This window comes from Eumetopias jubatus, unplaced genomic scaffold (genome assembly GCF_037043125.1).
Source record: "Eumetopias jubatus isolate StellerSeaLion01/CBP00866 unplaced genomic scaffold, mEumJub1_p1.0 scaffold_10, whole genome shotgun sequence".
NCBI classification, from domain to species: domain Eukaryota; kingdom Metazoa; phylum Chordata; class Mammalia; order Carnivora; family Otariidae; genus Eumetopias; species Eumetopias jubatus.
The window spans coordinates 77301544-77324631 of NW_028274816.1; the positions used below are offsets into that span (position 1 = coordinate 77301544).

General features: G+C 53.8%; 2 protein-coding genes across 5 annotated transcripts; one reads left to right on the top strand and one right to left on the bottom strand.

Annotated features, from left to right (window-relative positions):
• Positions 1-13829: 13829 nt before the first annotated feature.
• Positions 13830-17388, top strand: SLC25A35 (solute carrier family 25 member 35). 2 transcript variants are annotated; one of them, XM_028125161.2, is made up of 5 exons: positions 13830-14769; positions 15591-15656; positions 15969-16121; positions 16460-16594; positions 16765-17388. In XM_028125161.2, the coding sequence occupies exons 1-5, from the start codon at positions 14395-14397 to the stop codon at positions 16936-16938; spliced, it is 903 nt and encodes a 300-aa protein (XP_027980962.1). In that variant the 5' UTR covers positions 13830-14394; the 3' UTR covers positions 16939-17388. The 2 variants fall into 2 exon arrangements, with proteins under 2 accessions (XP_027980962.1, XP_027980963.1); XM_028125162.2 differs by lacking the exon at positions 15969-16121.
• Positions 17362-18799, bottom strand: RANGRF (RAN guanine nucleotide release factor). 3 transcript variants are annotated; one of them, XM_028125165.2, is made up of 5 exons: positions 18632-18799; positions 18429-18545; positions 18064-18199; positions 17861-17946; positions 17362-17635 (listed from the first exon to the last, which is right to left on the bottom strand). In XM_028125165.2, the coding sequence occupies exons 1-5, from the start codon at positions 18730-18732 to the stop codon at positions 17512-17514; spliced, it is 564 nt and encodes a 187-aa protein (XP_027980966.1). In that variant the 5' UTR covers positions 18733-18799; the 3' UTR covers positions 17362-17511. The 3 variants fall into 3 exon arrangements, with proteins under 3 accessions (XP_027980966.1, XP_027980965.1, XP_087884105.1); XM_028125164.2 differs by having other exon boundaries at positions 18043-18199; XM_088027979.1 differs by lacking the exon at positions 17362-17635 and having other exon boundaries at positions 17857-17946; positions 18043-18199.
• Between the last annotated feature and the right edge of the window lie 4289 nt (positions 18800-23088).

Genomic DNA, 23088 nt, shown 5'->3' on the forward strand with positions numbered 1-23088 from the left:
TGCTGAGAGCGTCGCGCTCTGAGCAGACAGGCGCGGGCGAGCAGAGGCTGCTGGGCGGGTGCGGGGCGCGAGGTGGGGTGCGCGGGGGCGCGTGTGCGGGGCGCCGTCTGCCGGGGAGGGGGGGGGGCGCCTGGGCCGCCGTGTGCGCAGGCGCGCCGCGCGAGCCTGGGGTAGCGAGGGACGCATCACTATTTCCCTGCTCCAGCCGGCCCTCCGCCCCCCATTTCCCAGTTCCTCTCTCCGGACTCTCCCTTTCCGGATTATTTTTAGTCTCCTTTTCCTGCCCTGAGGAGTCCTGGAGCCTCTGACCCCAAGAGACCAGGAGGCCCCGGGCATGGTCTGTCCTGCCCCGTCTCCATCCCTGCCTGCCCGCCCCCCACCTCCAATCTGGTCCCAGAGGCCCCAGGGGCGGCCTGGGTCCCGCCAGGAGGCCCGGTCGGTGGTCGGGAGCCCAGCCTGAAGGTGAGGACCAGTGGGGCCCGGACACCCGCCTCTGGGCTTCACCTCCTCCTGCGGGCAGGCGGCGGCAATCCTGAGCAGGCTGCGGGGCCAGGGCGGTGCCCCCAGACTCCGTACAGGAGTCGGCAGGAGGGAGACTGAGAGCCCTCCAGGCCCCAGACTGGATTCTGGAGAAATGATGCCGGGTGGGGGCTGGGGGCAGTAGCCTGCGAGTCTTAGAGCTCAATGGCCTCTGTGTTCTGGCAGGAAGTTCCTTAGGTGGCCCGGCCTGTGGCCTCACTCGCCCCCCCCCGCCCCCCGCCGGCTCCTCCCCAGCCTTGCCCCGCTCAGGGATCCCTTCCCCCTACCCCCAGGTACCTGCGTTTACTTCCTTTCCCCCCACCCACTCGGGCCTCTCGCAGGGACCCAGGTGCTCGGCCCCACGCACTCACCCTTCAGTCCTCTCCCTCTGTCACCTCCCAGGGCTGAGTGAGTAGGGGCAGGAAACAGGAATCGGGATCCTCCTCCCAACCGGACACCCCCCCCCCCAAACCACACCACACTCCACATGCGCACACTAGGGCTCTGGAAGATGTGAGGGACCCAGGATCCCAAGGGTCCGGAGAAAGGCTGAACCTCAGGCCCCGAGCGTGGGCTGTGCTGTATGCGCATGTTCTGTTTGCACCGCTGTGTAGACTGGGGTCTGGCGGGAGCTGCGGTGACCACGGGGTAGCAGGAGCACAGGGCTGGGGTGGCAGAAGGCCCCCCGCGTCTAGACACCTCTCTGCCAGCTGGGGGATGGTGTGTGTGTCCCCCCACGGCGTGTCTGACCTGCTGTCCCATACCTCACACCATAGCCTGTCCCTTTAGCAGCTAACCTGTCCCCCTGGGTGCGAGCCAGTCCATTATTTCACACCAAGGCACCCCCCCCTCCAGGATTCTGCCCCCCCTAACTCTGCGATAGTGCCTCCTGAACTTACCTTTTCTTTCTGGAAGCAGTTTCTACTTTCAGCTGGTCCTGCCGACCCCTTGGAGCGAGGAGTGTGGGGCCAGGTCTCCGAATGTCTGTTCCTGTGTTTCTGGGGCGGGAACCGAGGGCCCAGATTGAGATCTCCACAGAGGAAGCCAGTTCCTCAGCCCCACCCGGCCATTGTGTCAGGCGTCTGTGCATGTGTGTTTGTCGGGGGGAGGGCAGCAGGGGGAGAGGGCCCCGGACCGGGACGGAGATCTGAGACCCGGCTCCTCCAGGTGGGTGCGTGACATTTGTTGGGACCCCCCTCCTGCTCCTGGTTCTCAGTCCCCCTGTCTCTGGGTCCCAGCCCCTGACTCTCCCTCTCCCACTGGGAGGCTTTGATTTCCATTCAAGATGGATAGTCAGCACCCCTGGGGCTGGGTGGGCAGGGGACCCTCTCACCCCTAATTTGCTCTGTGCTTGAGGAGCTGAGTCCCCGGGGCTGGGGGTGTGCCATAAAAGCAACTGAGGGGGTGAAACGAGCCACACCCCAGCCTGGATGCAGGTTAGTGGGAGGAAGATACAGGGCAGTTTTGAAATCTGGGGGCCTCTGCCCACGCCCAGGTGCCACTCTTTCTAGATCTTCAGGTGCGCGCACACACACACACACACACACACACACACACACACACACACACCCAAACAAGACACTGGAAAGAAAAGTCAGAAAACTGGGATAGAAATGTTTGAACCCCTTTCTCCTCCAAGCGAAAGGCAAAATTTTCCCAATGACCAACCTGGCACTACCCGGTCTACCCTCCGCCCTACCCTCTGCTCGCAAGCGCCTTTGCCCTGACTGCCCGCCGCCTGGAAGCCCACCTCCTGGACGTCCCCATCGGGGGGTCCTTCGTCTCTTCAAGCCCCTGCTCAGAGACCACCTTCTCGTGAGACCTGTCCCACCACTGGAAAATTCCCGGCCGCAGCCCCACACCTCATTCCAGCCCTGTCTTCTTCCCCACGGCAATCATTCCTCATAACATACCAAAATGTTAGGGCGCCAGGGTGGCTCAGTCGGTTAAGTGTCTGACTCTTGGTTTCAACTGGAGTGGTGATCCCAGGGTCATGATGTCAGGGTCGTGATCTCAGGTTCACGGGATTGAGCCCCAGGTAGGGGCTCTGCGCTCAGTGGGGAATCTGCTTCTCTCCCTCTCCCTCTGTCCACCAGCCCCGCCCCCCGCTGCCCGCTCTCTCTCTCACTCTTTCTCAAATGAGTAAAGAAATCTTTTTAAAAAAATACCAAAATGCTTACTATTAAATTGATAAATTATGTTTATAGTTCATTAAGTTTTCATGGAAGCTTCTGGGACACCTGTGTGGCTCAGTCGATTAAACGTCTGCCTTGGGCTCAGGTCATGATTCCAGGGTCTCGGGATCGAGTCCTGCATCAGGCTCCTTGCTTGTGCTCTCTCTCCCTCTGACAAAAATAAAAAAAAAAGTAAGTGTCCTGGTGGCAGGATCCTTATGTTTTGTCCACTGACGTATCCTAAAGTTCTGGAACAGGGTCAGGCATATAATAGGTGCTTAATATTTTAGAAACTGAACCAAATTGCACTGAATTCCCCCTATAGTCCACTAGTCCCCTGACTCTCCTTCCCTACAGACCATTTCCACAACTCTCTTGATCCCGCTGGTTTCACACACACACACACACACACCAGGACCAGAAACCCACCCTCCCAGCCCTCACCTCTAGATCCTTTTGGGATACAATATCTTATTCATTTTGATACTTATAAAAATAACATTAGGGGCGCCTGGGTGGCCCAGTCGGTTGAGCTTCTGCCTTCAGCCCAGGTCATGATTCCGGGGTCCTGGGATCAAGCCCCATGTCAGGCTCCCTGTTCAGTGGAGAGCCTGCTTCTCCCTCTCCCTCCGACCCTCACCCCTGCCCGTGCTCTCTGTCTCTCAAATAAATAATCTTTTTTATTTTTTTAAAGATTTTATTTATTTATTTGATAGAGAGAGACACAGCGAGAGAGGGAACACAAGCCGGGGGAGAAGGAGAGGGAGAAGCAGGCTTCCCGCGGAGCAGGGAGCCCGACGCGGACCTCGATCCCAGGACCCCGGGATCATGACCCGAGCCGAAGGCAGACACTTAACGACTGAGCCACCCAGGAGCCTCACAAATAAATAACCTTTTTAAAAAAATCACAATAAAAAAGATAACCCAAGAGGCACTTGGCTGGCTCAGTCAGTACAGCCTGTGACTCTTGAACTTGGGGTCATGAGTTCAAGTCCCACATTGGGTTTAGAGATTACTTTAAAAACTTTTTCAAAAAAAAAAAAGATATCCCCAAAGTGCTGGTTATTAGCTGCAAACATGAGTGGCATTTGGCACCGCGTGACCCTCTGCAGAGGACCGGGGTGAACTGGACCACCCTGGGCTCCCTGTCTTTCCCTTTTCCTCTCTCGGTCCCGGCGGACCCACCTGGAGCCTTCTCATCTGGCTGACTGTTGCTGAGACGTGTCCCCCACTCCCAGAAGCAGGACAGCATGTTTTGGGGGAACGGAAGCTCCCTGGAACTACACTCCAAATGTTCCAACTTTCCCGACAAAGGGGTTCTACTGGGCCCACTGCTCAAAGCAACCGCAAAGACCAAAATCTCGACTTCCCAGAGCTATAACAATCACCATCTGTTTATTTATATGTATGCCCCATCTCATTCCAAAAGGAAACTGAGCTCTGAAAATCAGATCGTGCGATATACACCAGATTATTTTCACACCACATATTGTATTGTACAAATGCTTTTGCAAAGGTAGCAGGGTTTTAAGTGTAGTCATACAGTCTCCCACCACCCTTGTGAGGCAAAGGCTTTCTATGTTTCCATATTCCAAAGGTACTGGCATAGTTTCAAGTCTGTATTCTGCCACCTTCTCCTAGCATTGCCTTATGACCATTGGTCATGTTGCTTCATAGTCTGTGTCACTCTACCTTTTCCTGGACTATAATATCACATCAGCTAGGTTTTACCATCTTGGTAAGAGTAGTAACAGTCTTCTAGAAAAGGCTTCACCCCCCCAACCCCTCCCCCCCACTGTATCTAGTTCCAGTGGGACAACCAACCACCGCAGCCTCCTTGCGGCCATGGTTTGGTCAATCGCGGGACCCCATTCCTCTGGCCACAGCGACAGGCCCAGGAATACACGGGTCACCCCAGCCAAGACAGCCTCCTTCCCTGGGCCCCTGGGAAAGAGCCGCTTTCTCTTTCCTCCAAGGTCACAAAGCAGGAACAATGTAAGTCCAGAGCAATCAGACTTGGCCTCCCTTTCACCCCCTGCCCCCCTGCAATGGAGGAAACTAGTCAATAGTGGGAGAAAATGAGCCCCATACCCAAGGGAAGCACAGCCAAGGGACGGAGGGGGCCTGACAACTCATGGGAGTCCCTTGGACGGCCGCATTTCCTGAGCCACTGAATTCCCTTTTGTGCTTGGGCTAGTTTGGAGCTGGGTTTCTGTCAGTTATTGCTGAAAGAATCTTGATGATTACAACCCATTCCCTCATGCAGGAATTGTGGGTAGCTTTCAGGTTTTGCCATTATGATGAAGGCTCCAATGAACATTTTTTTTTTGGTCCAAAACAAAACAAAACGCTTTCAATCTGAAATATGATTAACAAAGTAATGAAGGAGCTTCGATGTGATCGGTTTTGATTCTGCTTGGAGATTCTTTTCTGGAAGGACGCGAGAGCCCTCGGGTCTTATCTCCCAGCTCCGGCAGCCGCAACTATTCCTTGAAAATCAGGTAGGGGCTTGGCCAGGCCAAGAGACAAGACATGTGTGCCCATCTGGGAAGACCACAGAAGCACAGATATAGTGGAGAGGAAAGTGGGCCCATCTGGAGAACAGTGAAGGGAAATCGTAGGGGTGCCTACGTGGCTCAGTTGGTTAAGCATCCAACTCTTGACTTGGGCTCAGGTCATGACCTCAGGGTCCTGCGATCGAGCCCCGCGTTTGACTCCCCACTGGGCGTGGACGCTGCTTAAGGTTGGTTTGGGGGTGAGCGTGTGATGCAAGCAGGGCCAAAGCATAATCCAAGCAGGACTTGGGGCCCAACTCACTGAAGAAGGGACTCGACTCTTGCTGGCAGCTTATTTCCAAAGATGACTGCCACAATCCCTCCCATCCCAAATGCCCTTTCGCAGCGTGACTGCCACTCCTCTCATCAAGAGGAAGAGTTTATGTTCCCTCCAATTCCATCTGGGCTGGCCCCCACGACTTGCTTGATCCAGAGAATTGGGGACGAACCGATGCTGTGCGTGTTTGGAGCCTGAAGAGAACTGGCAGCTTCTGCTTTATTCTCTTAGAAACCAGCTATGGGATGCAGAAATGTGGGTAGACTCCTGGGTGGTGGGAGGCTGTGGAGGGAGAAGCCACTCAGAGAACCAGGATACCAGGATGGCCTAGCCACCAGCCAGGAGGGAGGTCTTAGGACACCTGACAAGGCCATCTTGGCTCCTCCAGCCCATCTGATACCACCCCCGGGGCATCCACGCCAACTTCTTTCTCTCTCTCTCTCTCTCTTTTTTTTTTTGCTCAAATTCTTGATCCACAGATTCAAGAGCAATGAAATGGTTTGTGTCTCAAGCCGCTCAGTTTGGGGTTAATTCATTATGCAGCCATGGACAAGCAAAGCACGGTCTTTCCGCTGGGGCTGCGAGGCTGGGGGGACACAGGCCCAGAGCTGCTGGTGGCCATCAGTGAGGTGGCCTCAGAATAACACCGGCACAAGGGAGAGGCGGAGAGACACAGATTTGAGTCCCTGATTCCGCTGCCCTGAAATCATAGCTGTGTTTGCACTTCTCAGTTCTGTGAGTCAATAAATTCCCATCTGTAAGCTGCTTTTGGATTGGGTTTCTGTCACTTGTAACCCAAAAAAGGCTCTTACGAGGGGAGAAGAGTTGACAATGAAAGAAATGTTGAGTCCGACTGGTCTCTGAGAGGGCCAAGACCTTGACCTCCAGTGGAATCCTGGGAGGACAAACCCTCCCCGGTATGGGATGAAATCAGAAGCGGGCCCTGAGGGAAGGATTGTCGGCTCTGGGAATCTACACGGGCTCTGATCTCAGTGAGGACCAAGGATTCTGTCCTCACTGCCACCAGGTGGAGTCTGAGACCTTTGGGTACAGGACCTGGCTGCCAAAATGAACCCATCAGCGTCCAGGGCCCCGCCAGCAGAGGTGCAGCAAGAGGAAAAGCCCAGGGCCCTCTACCCCCAGCATCCTCCCTCCCTCCCCTCTCCTTCCACCCCATCTCTCGTGCACCTGGGGCCCACCTTTGGGTTCTCCCTCCACTCCTCTCAAATTCGTCTCAGGACATTTGTACCCAAAAAAGATGATAACAGTTGACAGTAGTCAAGATGACATGGTATTAGCAAAAGAAAAGACATAAAGAGGGGCGCAGTTGGTTGAGCGTCTGACTCTTGGTTTCGGCCCAGGTTGTGGTCTCAGGGTCCTGGGATCGAGCCCCAAGTCCGCTGAGCGTGGAGCTTGCTTCAGACTGTCTCTCCCTCTCCCTCTGCCCCTCTCACCCCATGTTCTCTCTCTCTCTCTCTCTCAAATAAGTGAATCTTTAAAAAAAAAATAGACACAAAGATCAATCAGAGAGAATAGAGAGTCCAGAGATATATTTAACTGATGTTTACCAAAAGAGCAAAGGCAATTTAATGGAGAAACGATAGTCTTCTCAACAAAAGTTGCTGGCACATTTGGACATCCATGTGTAAAAAAAAAAAAAATCTAGACACAGACCTTACACCATTCACACTCAAAAAAGATCATGGGGGGGAGCCTGGGTGGCTCAGTCATTAAGTATCTGCCTTCGGCTCAGGTCATGATCGCAGGGTTCTGGGATCGAGCACCGCATCAGGCTCCCTGCTCCGTGGGAAGCCTGCTTCTCCCTCTCCCACTGCCCCTGCTTGTGTTCCCTCTCTCTGGCTGTCTTTCTCTCTGTCAAATAGATGAAATCTTTAAAAAAAAAAAAAAAAAGATCATGGGGGCGCCTGGGTGGCTCAGTAAGTTAAGTGTCTGCCTTCAGCTCAGGTCATGATCCCAGGGTCCTGGGATAGAGCCCTGCATTGGGCTCCCTGCTTGGTGGGGAGTCTGCTTCTCCCTCTCCCTCTGTTCCTCCCCCTGCTCATTCTCTCTCTCTCTCTCTCTCTCAAATAAATAAAGTCTTAAAAAAAAAGACCATTGACCTATAAGTATAATACAAAATGACAAAATTTCTAGAAGAAAATAAAGGACCTAAGCTAGGTGACCTTGGGTTTGGCAATATGTTTTTAGATACAACACCAAAAGCATGGTCCATGAAAGGAAAACAATTGACGTTAAACTTTATTATAATTTAAAACTTCTGCTCTGCGTAAGACACTGTAGAAAAATGGAAAGACAAGTCATAGGCTAGGAGTAAACATTTGCAAGACACATATCTGGTAAAGGGTGATTATCCAAGGTACACAAATAGCTCGTAAGCTCAACAAACCAAAAAAAAACCCAATTTAAAAATGGGAAAAAGATCCAACACCTCACTAAAGAAGATATACGATAGTATAAATTTCCAGCTTGAAGATGAATAAGTTCTGAGGATCTAATGTATAGAATGACAACTATAATTAACCATAACTAACAATATCGAAAGTTGTTAAGAGGGTAGATCTTAAAGTTATCATCACCACACCCACACGTATACACACACACAAGGTCATTATATGAGGGGATGGAGGTGTTAATGTTATTGTGGTGATCATTTCACAATATATACACATACCAAATCATTAAGTTGTATACCTTAAACCTACATACGTTATATGTCAATAACATTTCAATAAAGCTGAGGGAGGAGATAAACAGATGGCAAGAAGCATATGAAAAGATGCTTGGCAGGACGCCTAAGTGGCTCAGTTGGTTTAGCAACTGCCTTTGGCTCAGATCATGATCCCAGAGTCCTGGGATCAAGTCCCACATCCGCATTGGGCTCCTTGCTCAGCGGGGAGCCTGCTTCTCCCTCTGCCTGCCACTCCCACTGCTCCTGCTCTCTCGCTCACTTGCTCTCTCTCTCTCTGACAAGTAAATAAAATCTTTAGAAAAGAAAAGATGCTTGGCATCATTTGTCATTAGGAAATTACAAATTAAAACAAAAGGAGAGACCACTACACACCCATTAGAATGGCTAGAACCTAAAACACTCACCCTACCAAATGCTGATAAGCTTGTAGAACAACAACTCGCATTCATTGCTGGTGGGAGCGCAAAACAGTACAGCCACTCTGGGAGAGAGTTTGGTGGTTTCTTGCAAAGCTAAACATGGTCTTACCATTTGATGTGGCAATAGTACTCATAAGTATTAACTCAGCTGGGGTGCCTGGGTGGCTCAGTCGCTAAGTGTCTGCCTTTGGCTCCGGTCATGACCCCAGGGTCCTGGGATCGCGCCCCGCATCGCGCCCCGCATCGGGCCCCGCATCGCGCCCCGCATCGGGCCCCGCATCGGGCCCCGCATCGGGCTCCCTGCTCCGCGGGAAGCCTGCTTCTCCCTCTCCCACTCCCTCTGCTTGTGTTCCCTCTCTCGCTGTGTCTCTCTCTGTCAAATAAATAAATAAAATCTTCAAAAAAAAAGTATTAACTCAGCTGCTTTGAAAACCTATGTCTATATAAAAACCTGCACACAAATATTTATAGCAAATATATTTATAATAAATATATTTATTTATCATCAGCAAGCACTGGAAGCAACCAACTTGTCCTTCAGTACATAAATGGATAAACAGATTGGGGCACAACCGCAAAGTGGAAAGTTATTCAGTGACAAAAAGACATGGATGAAGCTTAAATGCACATTGCTAAGTGAAAGAAGCCAGTCTGAAAAGGCCACATACCTATAGGATATTCTAGAAAGGCAAAAATAGCAAGTAGAAAGATGAGATGTTGCCAGGGCGGGTGGAAGAGGTAAAATACAGGGGACTTCTTTAGAATGGGGTGAGACTCCTCTGTGTAATACTGTCCTGCATTTGTCAAAACCCTTACAGCTTTACAGCACAGCCAGTGAACCTTAAATTCTTTTTATTTTATTTTATTTATTTATTTGAGAGAGAGAGAGCATGAGAGGGGGGAGGGTCAGAGGGAGAAGCAGACTCCCCGCCCAGCAGGGAGCCCAATGCGGGACTCGATCCCGGGACTCCAGGATCACCTGAGCCAAAGGCAGTCGCCTAACCAACTGAGCCACCCAGGTGCCCCCAGCCAGTGAACCTTAATATGTGCAAGTTTTAAAAAATCATTTAGGATGGCGGGGTTTCGGCTCAGGTCAAAGGTTGTGGGATCGAGCCCCACGTCGGGCTCTGCTCTCAGCAGGGAATCTGCTTGAGGTTCTCTCCCTCTGCTCCTCTCCCCTTTCCTTTCTCTCTCTCTCAAATAAATAAATATTTAACAAGAAAATTTTTTTAAAAATCCCTTAGGAAACCAAGGTCTCCCAGGAAGGAATGCAGAATGTAACCAAATCTAACTGTATTATAAATGTATGATACAACTTTACCAAAGAGGGTGGGGTGGGTGAGGGGGGGAGGTGCTGACCTAAGTAACTTCAGAAATGAGTGGACTCTCTAAGATGACAGACAAAAGGATACTGCAGTTAAGCGTCGTACTGGAGTCGATCAGGTGGATTCCCATGGGGTTATGGGTTCACAGTTCTGAGAAGTCCTACACATGTACACTGGAAGTGAATAATTAAGTAAGTGGGTGGTGATAAGAAGCGTCAGGTTGCTCACTGTTGGAGTAAGAGTTTACAGAGAAGCACAGAGAGGAGGTAAAATGACCCACGTAGCAATGGATTAGAGCTGGAGACATCAGTCTGAACTCATGTTCAGCTTAATGAAGATACAGATGGTTACACACAGAAATACATACACGGGTTACTATACACATATATATTTACTTGCTCTCCCAGCTAAAAGGGTCTCAAAACATTGATATCCCAATGGTGACAAGCACGTCCAGGGTCCAGATTTTTGGTTTTTTTTCCCTTTTTTTCTTTTTCTTTTAAAGATTTTTTTTTTTTTAAGCAATCTCTACAACCAATGTGGGGCCCAGATTTTGGTTTCTAATACCATTCTTCCATAAAAGGAACTAGAGATTCTTGGAGAAATGGCTGATTCTAGCACTGGGGCAGGGAATATACAAAAGAGCCTGGAGCATCTTGTTTTGCCAGAAAATAGGGAAACGCTTTAAAAAAATGTTTTAATTAAAAAAAAATTTTGGGGGTGCCTGGGTGGCTCAGTCGTTAGGCGTCTGCCTTCGGCTCAGGTCATGATCCCAGGGTCCTGGGATCCCCTGGGATCACATCGGGATCCCTGCGCCTGCTTCTCCCTCTCCCACTCCCCCTGCTTGTGTTCCCCCTCTCTCTGTGTCTCTCTCTGTCAAATAAATAAAATCTTAAAAAAAAATTTTTTTTTGATGGCGATGTGTCAAAGAAATATATGAAGCAACTAAAAGAGCTCCCAGGGCTAAAGCTAGAACACTTGGGGCAACAAAATAAGGTGTGTGTGTATATATATAAAGTATATTGAATGACAACCCAAAATATAAAATAAAAATCCATGAGTCCATACTGATAGAAATCAATAGTTGAATAAGCAAATAACCGAGGGAGACAAACTTCCCATAAAGAATTCCAAATAAATTGTGTAGATACTTCTCCCTCAAGGAGGCGGAGTCTAACTCTCCATTCCCTAAGTGTGGGCTGAGCATAGTGACTTCCTTCCAAAGAGGAGGGTATGGGGGGCGCCTGGGTGGCTTGAGTCGGCACACATCTGACTCTTGGTTTTGGCTCAGGTCATGATCTCAGGGTCATGAGATGGAGTCCCCCCCCAACTTTGGGCTCTGTGCTCAGTGGGGAATCTGCTTGAGATTCTCTCTCTCCCTCTCCCTTGGACCCTCCCCCCCTCAAATAAATAAATCTTTAAAATACTACTTTAAAAGTAGTCTGTCCGGGCACTTGGGTGACTCAGTCAGTTGGGCGTCTGCCTTCTGTTCAGGTCATGGAATCGAGCCCCATATCAGGCTGCCTGCTCAGTGGGGAACTTGCTTCTCCCTCTTCCTCTGCCTGCCTCTCTGCCTACTTGTGATCTCTCTCTCTCTGTCAAATAAATAAAATCTTTAAAAATAAATAAATAAAAGTAGTCTATCTTTAGGACATATAGATATTAAAGATAAAAGGCTCAAGCCAGGGCGCCTGAGTGGCTCAGTTGTTGGGCATCTGCCTTCGGCTCAGGTCATGATCCCAGGGTCCTGGGATGAGCCACGCAGCCGGCTCCCTGCTGGCGGGGGGGGGGGGGGGGGCTTCTTCTCCCTCTCCCACTTCCCCTGCTTGTGTTCCCTCTCTTGCTGTCTCTGTCAAATAAATAAAATTAAAAGAAGAAAAAAAAAGGCTTAAGCCAGGGGTAAGCGGCTGACTCTTGATTTCAGCTCAAGATCCCGGGGTCCTGGGATGGAACCCCGCGTGGGGCTCCCAGCTCAGCCGGGAGTCTGCTTCTCCCTCTCCCTCTACCCCTCCCCCCACTTGTGCTCTTCCAGTGGTTCCAAAACCTAAGCATACACCATAATAACCTGGCGGGTTTGTTAAAACAGTCTTTCACCTCCTGTTTACCTCCTGATTCAGGAAGGCTGGGACAAGACTAGAGAATTTGTATTTCTTCCCCAGGTACTCATGGTGCAGCTGATGCGGCTCCAAGGACCACACTTTGAGAACAACTGCTGTAAACTCTAGGATTAAAATGATTAAAATACTGAGTAAGTGTCATCCCATCCACAAGGTGGAGAAATCTGGGAGCATTCACTGGAAATTTTCAGGGGACTCTTTCAGAGCCCCTCTTGAGAATCTGGGGAGAAACCCCATTGTCTGCTCTACTTTACCCTCCACCCCTCCTGTCTCCGTAATGCTCAATGAGGTAGCAGCAGGAGGAGGGAGAGAGAGAGAGATGACTCAGACCCAGTCCCCGGGGGGAGGGGGGCAACCAAGAACTCCCAGGATAGTGAAAGGAGTCAGAGAGTAAACGATTGCTGATTAAAATGAGAAATGTGGGTAACTGCTTGAGGAGCAAAGCAGGATGGAGATGGCTGAAAGTGGAGAACTTGAGAAAGCTTCAAGGGTCGGGAGAGATAAAGCTCAAGGTGAGGAATGATTTGGGAATCACCAAAAGAAGGGGAAGGGCCATTCCCAGCAGTGGGAACAGGATACACGAGGGCACAGGGGTCTGGCAGCTCTTGACTTTTCTGGAACCCTGATAACTGGGCTCTTGGTATGAGTCCAACACTTTCCCTCAGGTAAGTGCAATAGGTAATTAGCATTCCATTGACAAAGGAAGCTCTGAAACGTTAAGTAACTTGCCTAAGTTCATCCAGCTGGTAAGCAAGTAAACACACACTGGAGCTCCAAAGGCGCTCTGAGTCTAAATCTGGAGCCTGCCTCACACGCAGGCAGGCAGCCTCTGCCTCCTCCTCCCCCCCCCAACCCCCGCCCCAGCTGACATCCCACATCCTGCTTTCTTTCTCCAAGCCTTCTTTCTCCTTCAACCCCTTCCCGGGGTTGCTAGCTTCCCCAGTCTGTTTTCTCAGCTCTCCCGTGATTAACCGTTACTAGACTCATGAGCAAAGACAGCAGTCCAGACTCACAGGCGCTCTCCCACCACTAGCTGACAGTGGAAAGCTAAACCCGGGGATCCACCTCCCTGCCTCGCCCCGTCCGCCCTTCTCCTCTGGATTGCCGCGAGGATCAAGAGCTCAGGGCTGTGGCTGAACTCCCACGCCATCCTTCGGGGCCCGCAGCAGCCACACCCCGGCGCTGGGACCTACGAATCCTGCCCCCAGCCTCAGGAGATCCGTCCGGTCCAGCAGGTGTGTGCCCTCCGCACCTGCGGGCGGAGCCGCAGCTTCTGGGCTCACCTGGCGCCAGGGCCGCGGGGGAGCCGATCTGCTGTTTGGCAGTCCCCGTCCGCCGCGAACCCAGACAGGAGGTGAAGGGACGGGCGCCCTCTGCCCGCACCAGGAGCAGCGCCAACCCCGCTCCCTCCTCCGCCCCGTAGGGGACCGCGACCTCCGCCCTCCGCCTCTGCGCCCGTCCCGTAGCCCCGGGCCCAAGCTCTCCTCCCCGCGAGAGATACAAGCTCCACTCCCGGGGCGCCCCTCCCCGAGCCCCGAGTCTGGGGCGCCGGCCCCGGCGCGCGGAGAGTTAATTCCAACCGCCTCCCGGCGGATTCCGGGGGCCGGGTCGCCGAGAGCACCTCCCATTGGCCGCGGAGCCGGCTCGGCGCTGATTGGCTGGGGCTGCGGGCCCCGGCTCGCCTCGGCTCCCGATTGGGCGCCGCGCTCCGGTGGCTGGAGTGTGGCGGTCCGGCCTCCGCAGGCTGCCCCCGGCGAAGCTGCTGCGGGCTTCGGCGGCCAGCTACCCGGGGACGCTCATCCCTGGCCGGAGTTCCGACTTCCTTCCCCGATACAGACGCCACCGATCTTCTCCCGGATCCTCTTCCTCCGTAACCCGCTGCTTTTCTTTTTCCTTCCTCCCGGCTCCCATCTCCCGAATCCGCGCTTCCCTCCCCTGCTCCGGGGCCCCGGAGCCGACCATCCCCATCATCCACCTGCCATCCTCCTGGCTTCTTGCCCCTCCTTGACCTCAGATCCCGTGACCGACGGAGCCCTGGCATAACCTTCTCACCAGACTCTCCTAAACTTCTTTTCCTTCTCTCTTTGCCAGCTCCTGACTCCCAAATTCCAGCTAACCCTTGACCTCTTGACCTCTGACCCTAACATTCTGGACTCCAGACCTCTAAATTCCTATCTCCTGCAGCGGAAGGCGGGGGGACTGCTGACACGGAGGCCTCCCCCTGAGTTCTGACCCCGTTTCTGAAGCTTGTTTTTACTTTCTTACTCCGGGGCCACTTCCTGTTACTGCTACCCCACCATGGACTTCTTGATGAGTGGCCTGGCAGCCTGCGGGGCCTGTTTGTTCACCAACCCCCTGGAAGTGGTAAAGACCAGGATGCAGTTGCAGGGAGAACTGCAGGCCCCGGGCACCTACCAGCGGCACTACCGAAACGTCTTCCATGCCTTCATCACCATCGGCAAGGTGGATGGCCTGGCTGCCCTGCAGAAGGGACTGGCCCCTGCTCTCTTATACCAGTTCCTGATGAATGGCATCCGCTTGGGCACCTACGGGCTGGCTGAGGCTGGGGGCTACCTGCACACGGCCGAAGGCACCCTCAGCCAACCCCGCAGCGCTGCAGCTGGGGCCCTGGCTGGGGTCATGGGAGCCTACCTGGGGAGCCCCATCTACATGGTGAGAAGAAGGGTCTTGCCTGGGGCCTTCAAGCAGACCCTTGGTGCAGGGTGGGGCCTGGGCCTTCACAACCTGACACTGAGATTGGAAGTAGGTTTGTGTCGGGGACAATGCGGAGTTTGAGTGCCATACATCCGCGGGTATAGGGTTCAGGAAAAGTCCTGGGCACCACAAAATTAGAATCCCACAGTCTCCTCCTTTGAGTTTTCTGGAATAGGTGAAGGGTCAATAGCCTGAGGCCCAGAGAAGGGAAGGGACCAGCTCAAGGTCACACAGCTGCTTGTTGCTAGGACTAGGTCCCGCTTAGTGCTCCTCCTGGAAGACACTGGGAGGCAGGCAGTTCTAGAAGAGAGGCAGTCTGGTCTCACTCCCAGGGTGCGACATTCAGGGACAGTGACCCCTCCAGAGTCAACCGGCCCCAGGGTTGGTTGGGGAGCCTGGTCACGGTGTTGGCTAGAGATCCAGTCTGGGAATAGGAGCTGATATGAGAGGCTGGACCCCCAAGTGTTGCCTAACGGGGAACGCTCTTAGGAAATGTTGCCATTCTCTAACCTCTCCATCCCCCACCCAACCCCCAAAGGAAGGAGGATATAGGGAGGGTGGGGTGTCTTGCAGTGCTAGGAGATCCATCCCCTGGGACTGGAGCCAAGGGACACAGAGTCCCATGACCAATGTGTTAATGGGAACAACAATAATTATCAGATTAAGAGGATAGTCCTTGCTGAACACCCTAGAGGAAGTATGACGGGGTCAGGCGGTTGGGTCTTTGAGGTAGGAGGCTGGCCACTGGGCCATAGGCTGTGATACTTTCTTGTTCCCAGGTGAAGACACACCTACAGGCACAGGCGGCCTCAGAAATTGCTGTAGGGCATCAGTATAAGCACCAGGTGAGAGTTTTCCAACCCTGCTGGGGTCCCTGCCCATTCTTTCCCATTGCCCCCACCACCTCCCCACCCCAGCTCTCTGCCTGCCCCCGACAGCTGCAACCGAGCCCATCGATCCAGCCCCACCCTGCCCCTTTTCTGGAGCAGTGAGGAAGGGAGCAATGGCGGGTGGTAGACACATTCTGATTCTAAGTCCACACGGAACCAATTGCCCAGACGTGGGTGCCCGTGAAGGACCCATCCCTGGCAGTGTGAGGTGGCAGCCCCGGATGCTGGGGGGACTGAAGCCCACCCCTGTGGTCTTCCCCCTATCAGGGCATGTTTCAGGCGCTAAGCGAGATTGGCCAGAAACATGGTCTGGTGGGGTTGTGGCGTGGGGCCCTGGGCGGCCTGCCCCGAGTTATCATCGGTTCCTCCACCCAGCTGTGCACCTTCTCATCCACCAAGGACTTCATCACGCAGTGGGAGGTACTGCCCCAGGGGAAGGGGTGGGGCCACCCCGGGACTGCGGGCAGGGGGCGGGCAAGCTGTGCTCATGGTCAATGTCAGGGAATGGCAGGAGGGCTTGGGGGTTGCTGACTCTACACCCTCCCCACTCATCCTCCTGTCACTTCCTCCCAGATGGTGCATCCGAGTTCTTGAGCATCCTGCCCTTCCTACTTCACAGTGTTCCCACCCCGTGTCCTAACTGGTGGCATGGAGGCTCCCTGAGTTACCAGCCCTCTCCTCTCTCCCCAGGGCGGGGCCCGTCCTTTCCTAGGGGTCGAATGACTGGCTGACAAACCTCTTCCTCCTTCCACCCTTAGATATTTCCTCCCCAGAGCTGGAAGGTGGCCCTGGTGGCTGCCATGGTGAGTGGCATCGCAGTGGTCCTGGCCATGACACCCTTTGATGTGGTCAGCACGAGGCTCTACAACCAGCCCACCGACGCTCGGGGCAAGGTAAGGGAAGGCTCTGGAGGGCCGGCAGGCAGGGCAGGCCAGGCGGTGGGTGCAAGCGCATGGTGGGCGCAGGTGGGACAGCCTGAAGTGCAGCCCGCTGAGATGAGGCCCCTGGTGGGCTCTGACAAACGCCTTCCCTGTGCTCTCCCTCCCTCTCAACCTGCTCTCAGGGCCTCATGTACCGGGGGATGCTGGACGCTCTGCTGCAGACTGCTCGGACAGAGGGCATTTTTGGCATGTACAAGGGTATAGGCGCCTCCTACTTCCGCCTTGGCCCCCACACCATCCTTTCCCTTTTCTTCTGGGACCGGTTACGCACCCTTTACTACACGTACACCAAATGACCACAGCCATTCTTTCACACACCACCGGCTCAGCACTCCTTGGACACTTCTGCCTCCACTCCCATGCCCTGGTGACTTCTGACCAGGTGACCTTTCGTCCCTCCAAGGGGGACAGCCAACTCCACTCCCCGTCTATTTTCTCAGGGTTGAATCACTACAAGGGACAATCTCCCTCCCTTCCTGGGGTGTCACTCTTAAACCTTCCCTTTTAATCCGTCCTCCTGGACACATCACACACACACACACACACACACACACCCTCAGGGCTGAACCAGTCACTCCAAAGTATTCCCTCCTTTTATCTGGACCGCCTTGGGTCCCTTCTGATCCTATGCACAAACTTTTAACTCCCCACTCCACGACCAAAGGGAACTGGGGGGACCCAGATGTCTTGTTAGATGCAAAGGCACAGAGATATTATCTTGGTTATAAAGCAAGTTTATTTCTGCAGACAGGAGGTGTCTTATGTTTATGCACAGGGGAGGAATTAGGGGCATATATCCAACCCTTGGTTCCCCTTGAAGAACGGGGTCCCCATGCACTTGAGCAGCTTCACGCAGTGTTTCAGCATCTTTACGGGGGACCAAAGATGTTGGGGTCGTGCAGGGTCAGACTGGTCACCAGCTGTTCAAAGTCACCCAGGCTCCAGGGCGGAAGTGACAGATTTTCAGGGCCAAGAGATAACCTATTGTCAGGGCTTGGGGGTGGGGGGAACAGACGGAGAGAGAACATCATCCAGGCTGCGGGTGGGGAAGTTCCCACTTCCTGTGCCCCTTAGGACCTGAGTATCTGTGACCCCAAACCTCTGGCCCTCTCCCTCTTCCTTGGAGGACCCCACCAGCCAGTCTCCCAGCTCTGCCCCTCCCAGCAGATCCTCCTGGGGACCCAGTCATGAGCCACGCATCCTTTCTGTCCTCCTTACGGGGGATCATTGAAGGTGAGCAGGAGATCAGTCTGGTACCGGGGCAGCCGCAGCAAAGCCTGGTGTGCGGTCACATCCTTTGCTACCTAAAGGGATCAGAGTTGAGATGCTTACCAGACAGCCCCCCCTCCCCCGGCCACTCCCTTCACCCCTCCAGGAATCTCACACTCCCCTGCCCTCACCTGCTGGTTTTCTTTAGCTACCTGCTGCTTGCCAGAGAGGACCCAGGCTTCTTGACAGAAGCTCCTCAGAGCCAGGTTCTCCAAAGGGAGGGGCTGCACACTGTCCACTTGCATGGCCCTAGCCCCCTGCACCCCGCCCACGTCCTCAAAGTGGTACCTAGAGTAGGGGAGGCGGGGTCAGGGAGGGACGTCTCTCACTCCCCCAAACCCTCCCCCCCCCCGCTCCCCAGCATCTTTGAGTCTCTTAAGCTTCGTTCACTTCCGGTGATAAGGTGTTGCCCTGGGAGTTCTCATGGCCCTGATTAACCGTCCAGCCGCAGGCCCCGCCCACCTCTTCGGCTCCGGCCCTCCCATTGGCCAGCCGCGCGGGCGGCCGCCTCCCTCACCGCGCAGCGTCCTCGCCCTGCACGTGGGCCTGCAGCTCCAGAAGTTCCACGACCAGGCTCTGGTCCGTCAGGCGGTGGCAGAAAACTTCCTGATTGTCCGGGACCGGTCGGAGGTCGCTGGAGAGAGGCGAGGCCGACCCCGGCTGAGCCCCGCTTCTGCCCGCATCCCCCCCGGCCGGCCCGCGGCGCCCGCGCCTTCTCACCTCACGTCAAGGGCTCCGGGAGGGAGACTGGCGGAGAAGGCGCCCCCGAACAGCGGGTAGTGTCGCGTGGGCTCCATGGACCTGGCACTAGGTGCGGGCATTAGAGGGAAGTAGAAGAAACCCACGTGTGGCGCGCGGCATCACCTCCGCCGCCTTCGGTCCATCTTAGCTCCCGCCCCTTTAGGCATGGGCCCCGCCCTTGCGGCCGCGCTGGCCAATCGGCGCCTGCGCCGTGGGGGCGGTGCCCAGCGGGGCGGCTCCCGGAAGCCCGGCTCTCCCCGGGGGCGGGACCTGGGGGGGCGTCGGCTGCGAGCTCAGATGTCGGGCCCGGGGTTTGGGACGCCCTCTTGCCCGCTAGGTCGCGCCCCCCCAGTCTCCTGTCTTTCAAGGGGCCGCATCTTCTAACACTGTCTCCTGAGACCCTCCCTGGGGGCCCTTGCTCGCGCAAGGAACAGACGCCTAGGTGGGGTCTCCTGAGTCCGGGGAGAATAGTTGGCGGGTCTTGCAGCTCCCTCCTTGGGGCGCCTGGATGGCAGCGAGCTGCAAACCGGACCGCTAATTCCCGGATGCGGGGAATTAGGGGAAGAGTGGGGCCAGGGGTGGGGCCCCGGTTAGGATTCAGGCCTCGTCGCCTTCCTGCATGCGAGACCCAACCCGGGGATTAGGTATTTTTAATCCCTCTCAAATCTTGCCTTGAGAACGCGGTGGGGGGCTGGGGGTGGGGACGGGGGGCCGCCGCCACACGCACCTGGAGGAAAAGACGGATTAAACCCTCTGTTGTTTCTCTTTCATAGGTTTTTAGAATGTTCTTAAACTTTCTGCTCAGTTATATCCCTCCTAGCTAATTTCTCCATTCATGTTTGATCCCCAGCACCCAGCAGAGTTAGAACATAACAGACCTATTGTGTATTGTTGAACGATTGAATAAACCCCACCCACGGGGTTCCAAGTGCTGACCCTACTTATAGAATCCAATAATTTCATGACCCTGGGGCCGGGGGACACCTCGAATTTTCGGCCCCTTACCAAAGCTGGAGATACAAAGGCAATTGGGACAAGATCCCTGCCTCACCGGATCCGCTGAGCACACTTTGAGTCTTAAAGGTTGACCCAAAACTCACCAGGGCATCCTAGGGCTGTGTTAGGAGAACATCAGGAGAAAGACTGGGAGCCGAAAGGGCGCGTTTTGGGAGATGCAAGTGTATCCGCTTGGCAAGGGCGCAGTGGGGGTCGGGGTGGGAGCTCCGAACAGTGGCGCTGGGGAGATGTGGTCTTGTGCAGGGTTTTTGTAGAGCATCCCATGTAGCTTGGACTGTTCCCTTCTGACTACCAGCCTCAGACTTCTCTCGCCCTTATGTCCTCATCTCTAAAACGTTGTTGGGATGAAAGGAGCTATGGACGTAGCTGCATCTGAATCTGTTTCTGGGCCAAGAGAGTGGACTAGGTTTGATCCAGGAGGAATTGTAGAGAGGAGGGGAGTGTTGCAGACCCTAGAGGGAGAGAAGGAGCCTGGACGAGGGAAACCAAGGGAGCTAGAACGGAGAGGTCTACTCCACACTGCCTCTCTCGTGTGGGGAGTGGCAGACCTCTCTGTCCCTCCCTCCTGGTTTCTGCTGGTCGGCTGTCCGTCTGCTCCCACCCCCAACCCAACCCCACAGGGCATTCCTGGCTCTAGCTGCTTTGTGAGCAGTCAAGCGGATAGGGAACCTTTGGAAAGGGACCTTCGAGGACAAAGAAGTTGACAGGGCCCTGGCACTGGGCACGAGGGGTGGGGGCCTACTGAGCCAGGAGGAGGTCGCACAGGATTAGGGAGACTGAGGAGAAAGCCCCCCACCTCCTGATTTGGGGTCTCTGGCATGCCAGGAGCCATGCTCTTGGATCAGCCTTGTACAGCCGGGGACTCCTGGCCCGCTATAGCTCTTGAGCTCTTCCAAGTGGTAAGAAGCAGATCTCCACGAAGTGACACGGGCACAGGGCCAGAGCTCCTCCAGGAGAGTCGGGTGGAAGGTCGCCCTAACCTGGCAAGTTCCGACTTGGACTTCACTTCCGTCCGTCTCATATTTCACATCTGTCTTGGTGTCTGTCACTTCGCCGGGTCCTCCCAACCACTGACTGTCTTGTACCTTCAAATTCAAACTCCCAAGAGACAGAATCTAAGGACCTGTTTGGCAAGCTCTCCTGCCTGGCCACTTCCCGGGCCACTAGCCAGATCTGAGTGAGATCCTTGGTCCAGCTGGCTGTGGCTAGGATAACGGGTGTCATGGGACAAATCTCAGTAGGCCAAAGTGGCCCAAGCCATTTTTCTCAAGGGAGTGTGAGGGTTTGTCCCCCTCTCAGCTCACTGGTTGAAATAGACCTACAACTGATGGGATTCCATCCCCCTGGGACATTCCCTTATCCAATGCCCTGCATGCCGTTGACGCTGCTGGTTTCTCTGGGGACGGGTGTCCCAGAGCACCTGTGATAGCACCAGGAGGTAGAAGGGATGGACTTGCACCAGGGAGATGGCTCAATACACCCAAACTCAAGCATCAATTTGGGAAGAATTGGGACGACACATACTTCTATTAAGCAGAGGTTTTGAAACTTTTTTCTACCATGCATCCCCTTGGCAGCTTGGCAAGGCCCACAGACCCCTACTCGGAATAATGTTTTCAAATTCATAAAATAAAATATGCAGGGATACAAAGGAAATGAAAAAAATTTTTTAAGATTTTATTTATTTTTTTTTAGAGAGAGCGAGAGAGCACAAGCAGGGGGAACAGCAGAGGGAGAGGGAGAAGCAGGCTCCCCGCAGAGCAGGGAGCCCAATGCAGGGCTCAATCCCAGGACCCTGGGATCATGACCTGAACTGAAGGCAGACGCTTAACGACTGAGCCACCCAGGAGCCCCAGGAAGTGAAAATATTTAAAAACAATAATCAAAATTAAAACCCCAGATTTTTGTTTGAACACAAATGTACTCCTTTGTTATCACATCAACGAGGTCTAGTGGCAGGTCTGATAAGTATAAAGTAACACAGAGCCTCTGGTACTGCTATCTACAGTGCTCTGGTATCTACAGTCGCAATAACAAGAGATGCTAAATTTCAAATAAGAGGTCATTGGAAATAAGCGTAACTTTTTCCCATCCAAGCTGATTGATTGGAGCTTAAGAAACCCGGCTATGAATTATGTGTCCTGGCCCTACACCAGGCCCTAGGGGAAGCTCAGTGGTAGCCACAGTAGGTTTCTAAACAAAGGCCTGGTATCATGAATGCGGTATTTGAGGAAGAACAGTGTGTCCTCGTATTGGGGATGATTCTATAGCTGTCACCCAGCACCCCCCCCATGGAACTTTCCAGCCCCGTATCTCCCCATTCTCCCCTCTAGATGCAAGGTACTCTGAACTTCCCTCAGCCCCTTGACTAGATCACCCTCCTTTATGCCTCTCAGATTTTACACCTGTGCCATCCACCTAGAACTTTCTTTCTCCCCCTCTTCCCTGGCTAACTCATTGCCAGGGTTCACCGCTCCTTCTGAGGGTGCCTGGGGCTCTTGGCCTTCCTGACCCAACCACAGGCACCCCACTGTGTTGTAATGCTCTAATCTCCGGTAGATTCTAAGCACCAGGAGGGCAAGGACCATACCCATCATTCACCTTCAGCTTACCCCTGAGTTGTGCGGCGGGGGCGGGGCGGGGGGAGGGGCTGGCCTATAAATATTTATTGAATGGATATTACTTAAGAGACAGAGGTTATTTACCAGTCAAGACCAGTCAAGAGATGTGCTACCATAAAGAATTTGACTGGCCCCCGTTCCTGGTTCCTAAGAGGGAAACTCTAAATCCTTGGGATTTTCCAAGTGACAGGTGCTCTTTGCTGCTCTTGGTGGGCCCTGAGAGTTTACACTAATGAGATGACTAGTTGACAGTTGATGTAAAGAGAAGAATCCGGATGAAGGTAGGCCACACCACAGAGACCAACCGTGTGACTGAGAGGGTTGGTGCTTTGAGCCCCTTGACATCAACCCTTTACCCCAAACCCCAATAAAAATGCTGGACATTGAGGCTCAGGGGAACTTCTTGGATCGTAAATACACTGATATGCCAGGAGGTGACACACCTGTCTACTGGGGGCCTGGGCTTGGAAGCTCTGCTTCTAGGACCCTTCCAGAACTTAACGTTTGTCTGTCCTTACAGCGAAACAGCAATCCTAAGTCTAGCACTTTCCTGAGTTCTACGAGTTGTTCCAGTGACTTATTGAACCTCTGGGCATTGCAGGAACCCTGGAATCTAGAGCCAGTTGGCCAGAAATGTGGGTGACTTGGGGACCCATGAGATTTATGGCTGGCATCGGAAATGAGGGTGGTCTTGTGGAAAACACCCGGTAACCCGTGGCATCCAATGCTTCCCCCAGTTGGCGTTAGACCAGTTAGGGTGAAACAGAAGTCTGTGATATCCTGCGTTCAGGGGGATGA

Coding starts and splice junctions, on each gene's coding strand:
- RANGRF (XM_028125164.2), bottom strand. CDS start 18,732: ATGCCCGCACCTAGTGCCAGGTCCATGGAGCCCACGCGACACTACCCG. Junction 18,200..18,428: donor CAGGGCGAGGACGCTGCGCG/GTGAGGGAGGCG, acceptor CCCCTACTCTAG/GTACCACTTTGAGGACGTGG. Junction 17,947..18,042: donor TAGCTAAAGAAAACCAGCAG/GTGAGGGCAGGG, acceptor TGATCCCTTTAG/GTAGCAAAGGATGTGACCGC.
- SLC25A35 (XM_028125161.2), top strand. CDS start 14,395: ATGGACTTCTTGATGAGTGGCCTGGCAGCCTGCGGGGCCTGTTTGTTC. Junction 16,122..16,459: donor ACTTCATCACGCAGTGGGAG/GTACTGCCCCAG, acceptor TTCCACCCTTAG/ATATTTCCTCCCCAGAGCTG. Junction 16,595..16,764: donor CCACCGACGCTCGGGGCAAG/GTAAGGGAAGGC, acceptor ACCTGCTCTCAG/GGCCTCATGTACCGGGGGAT.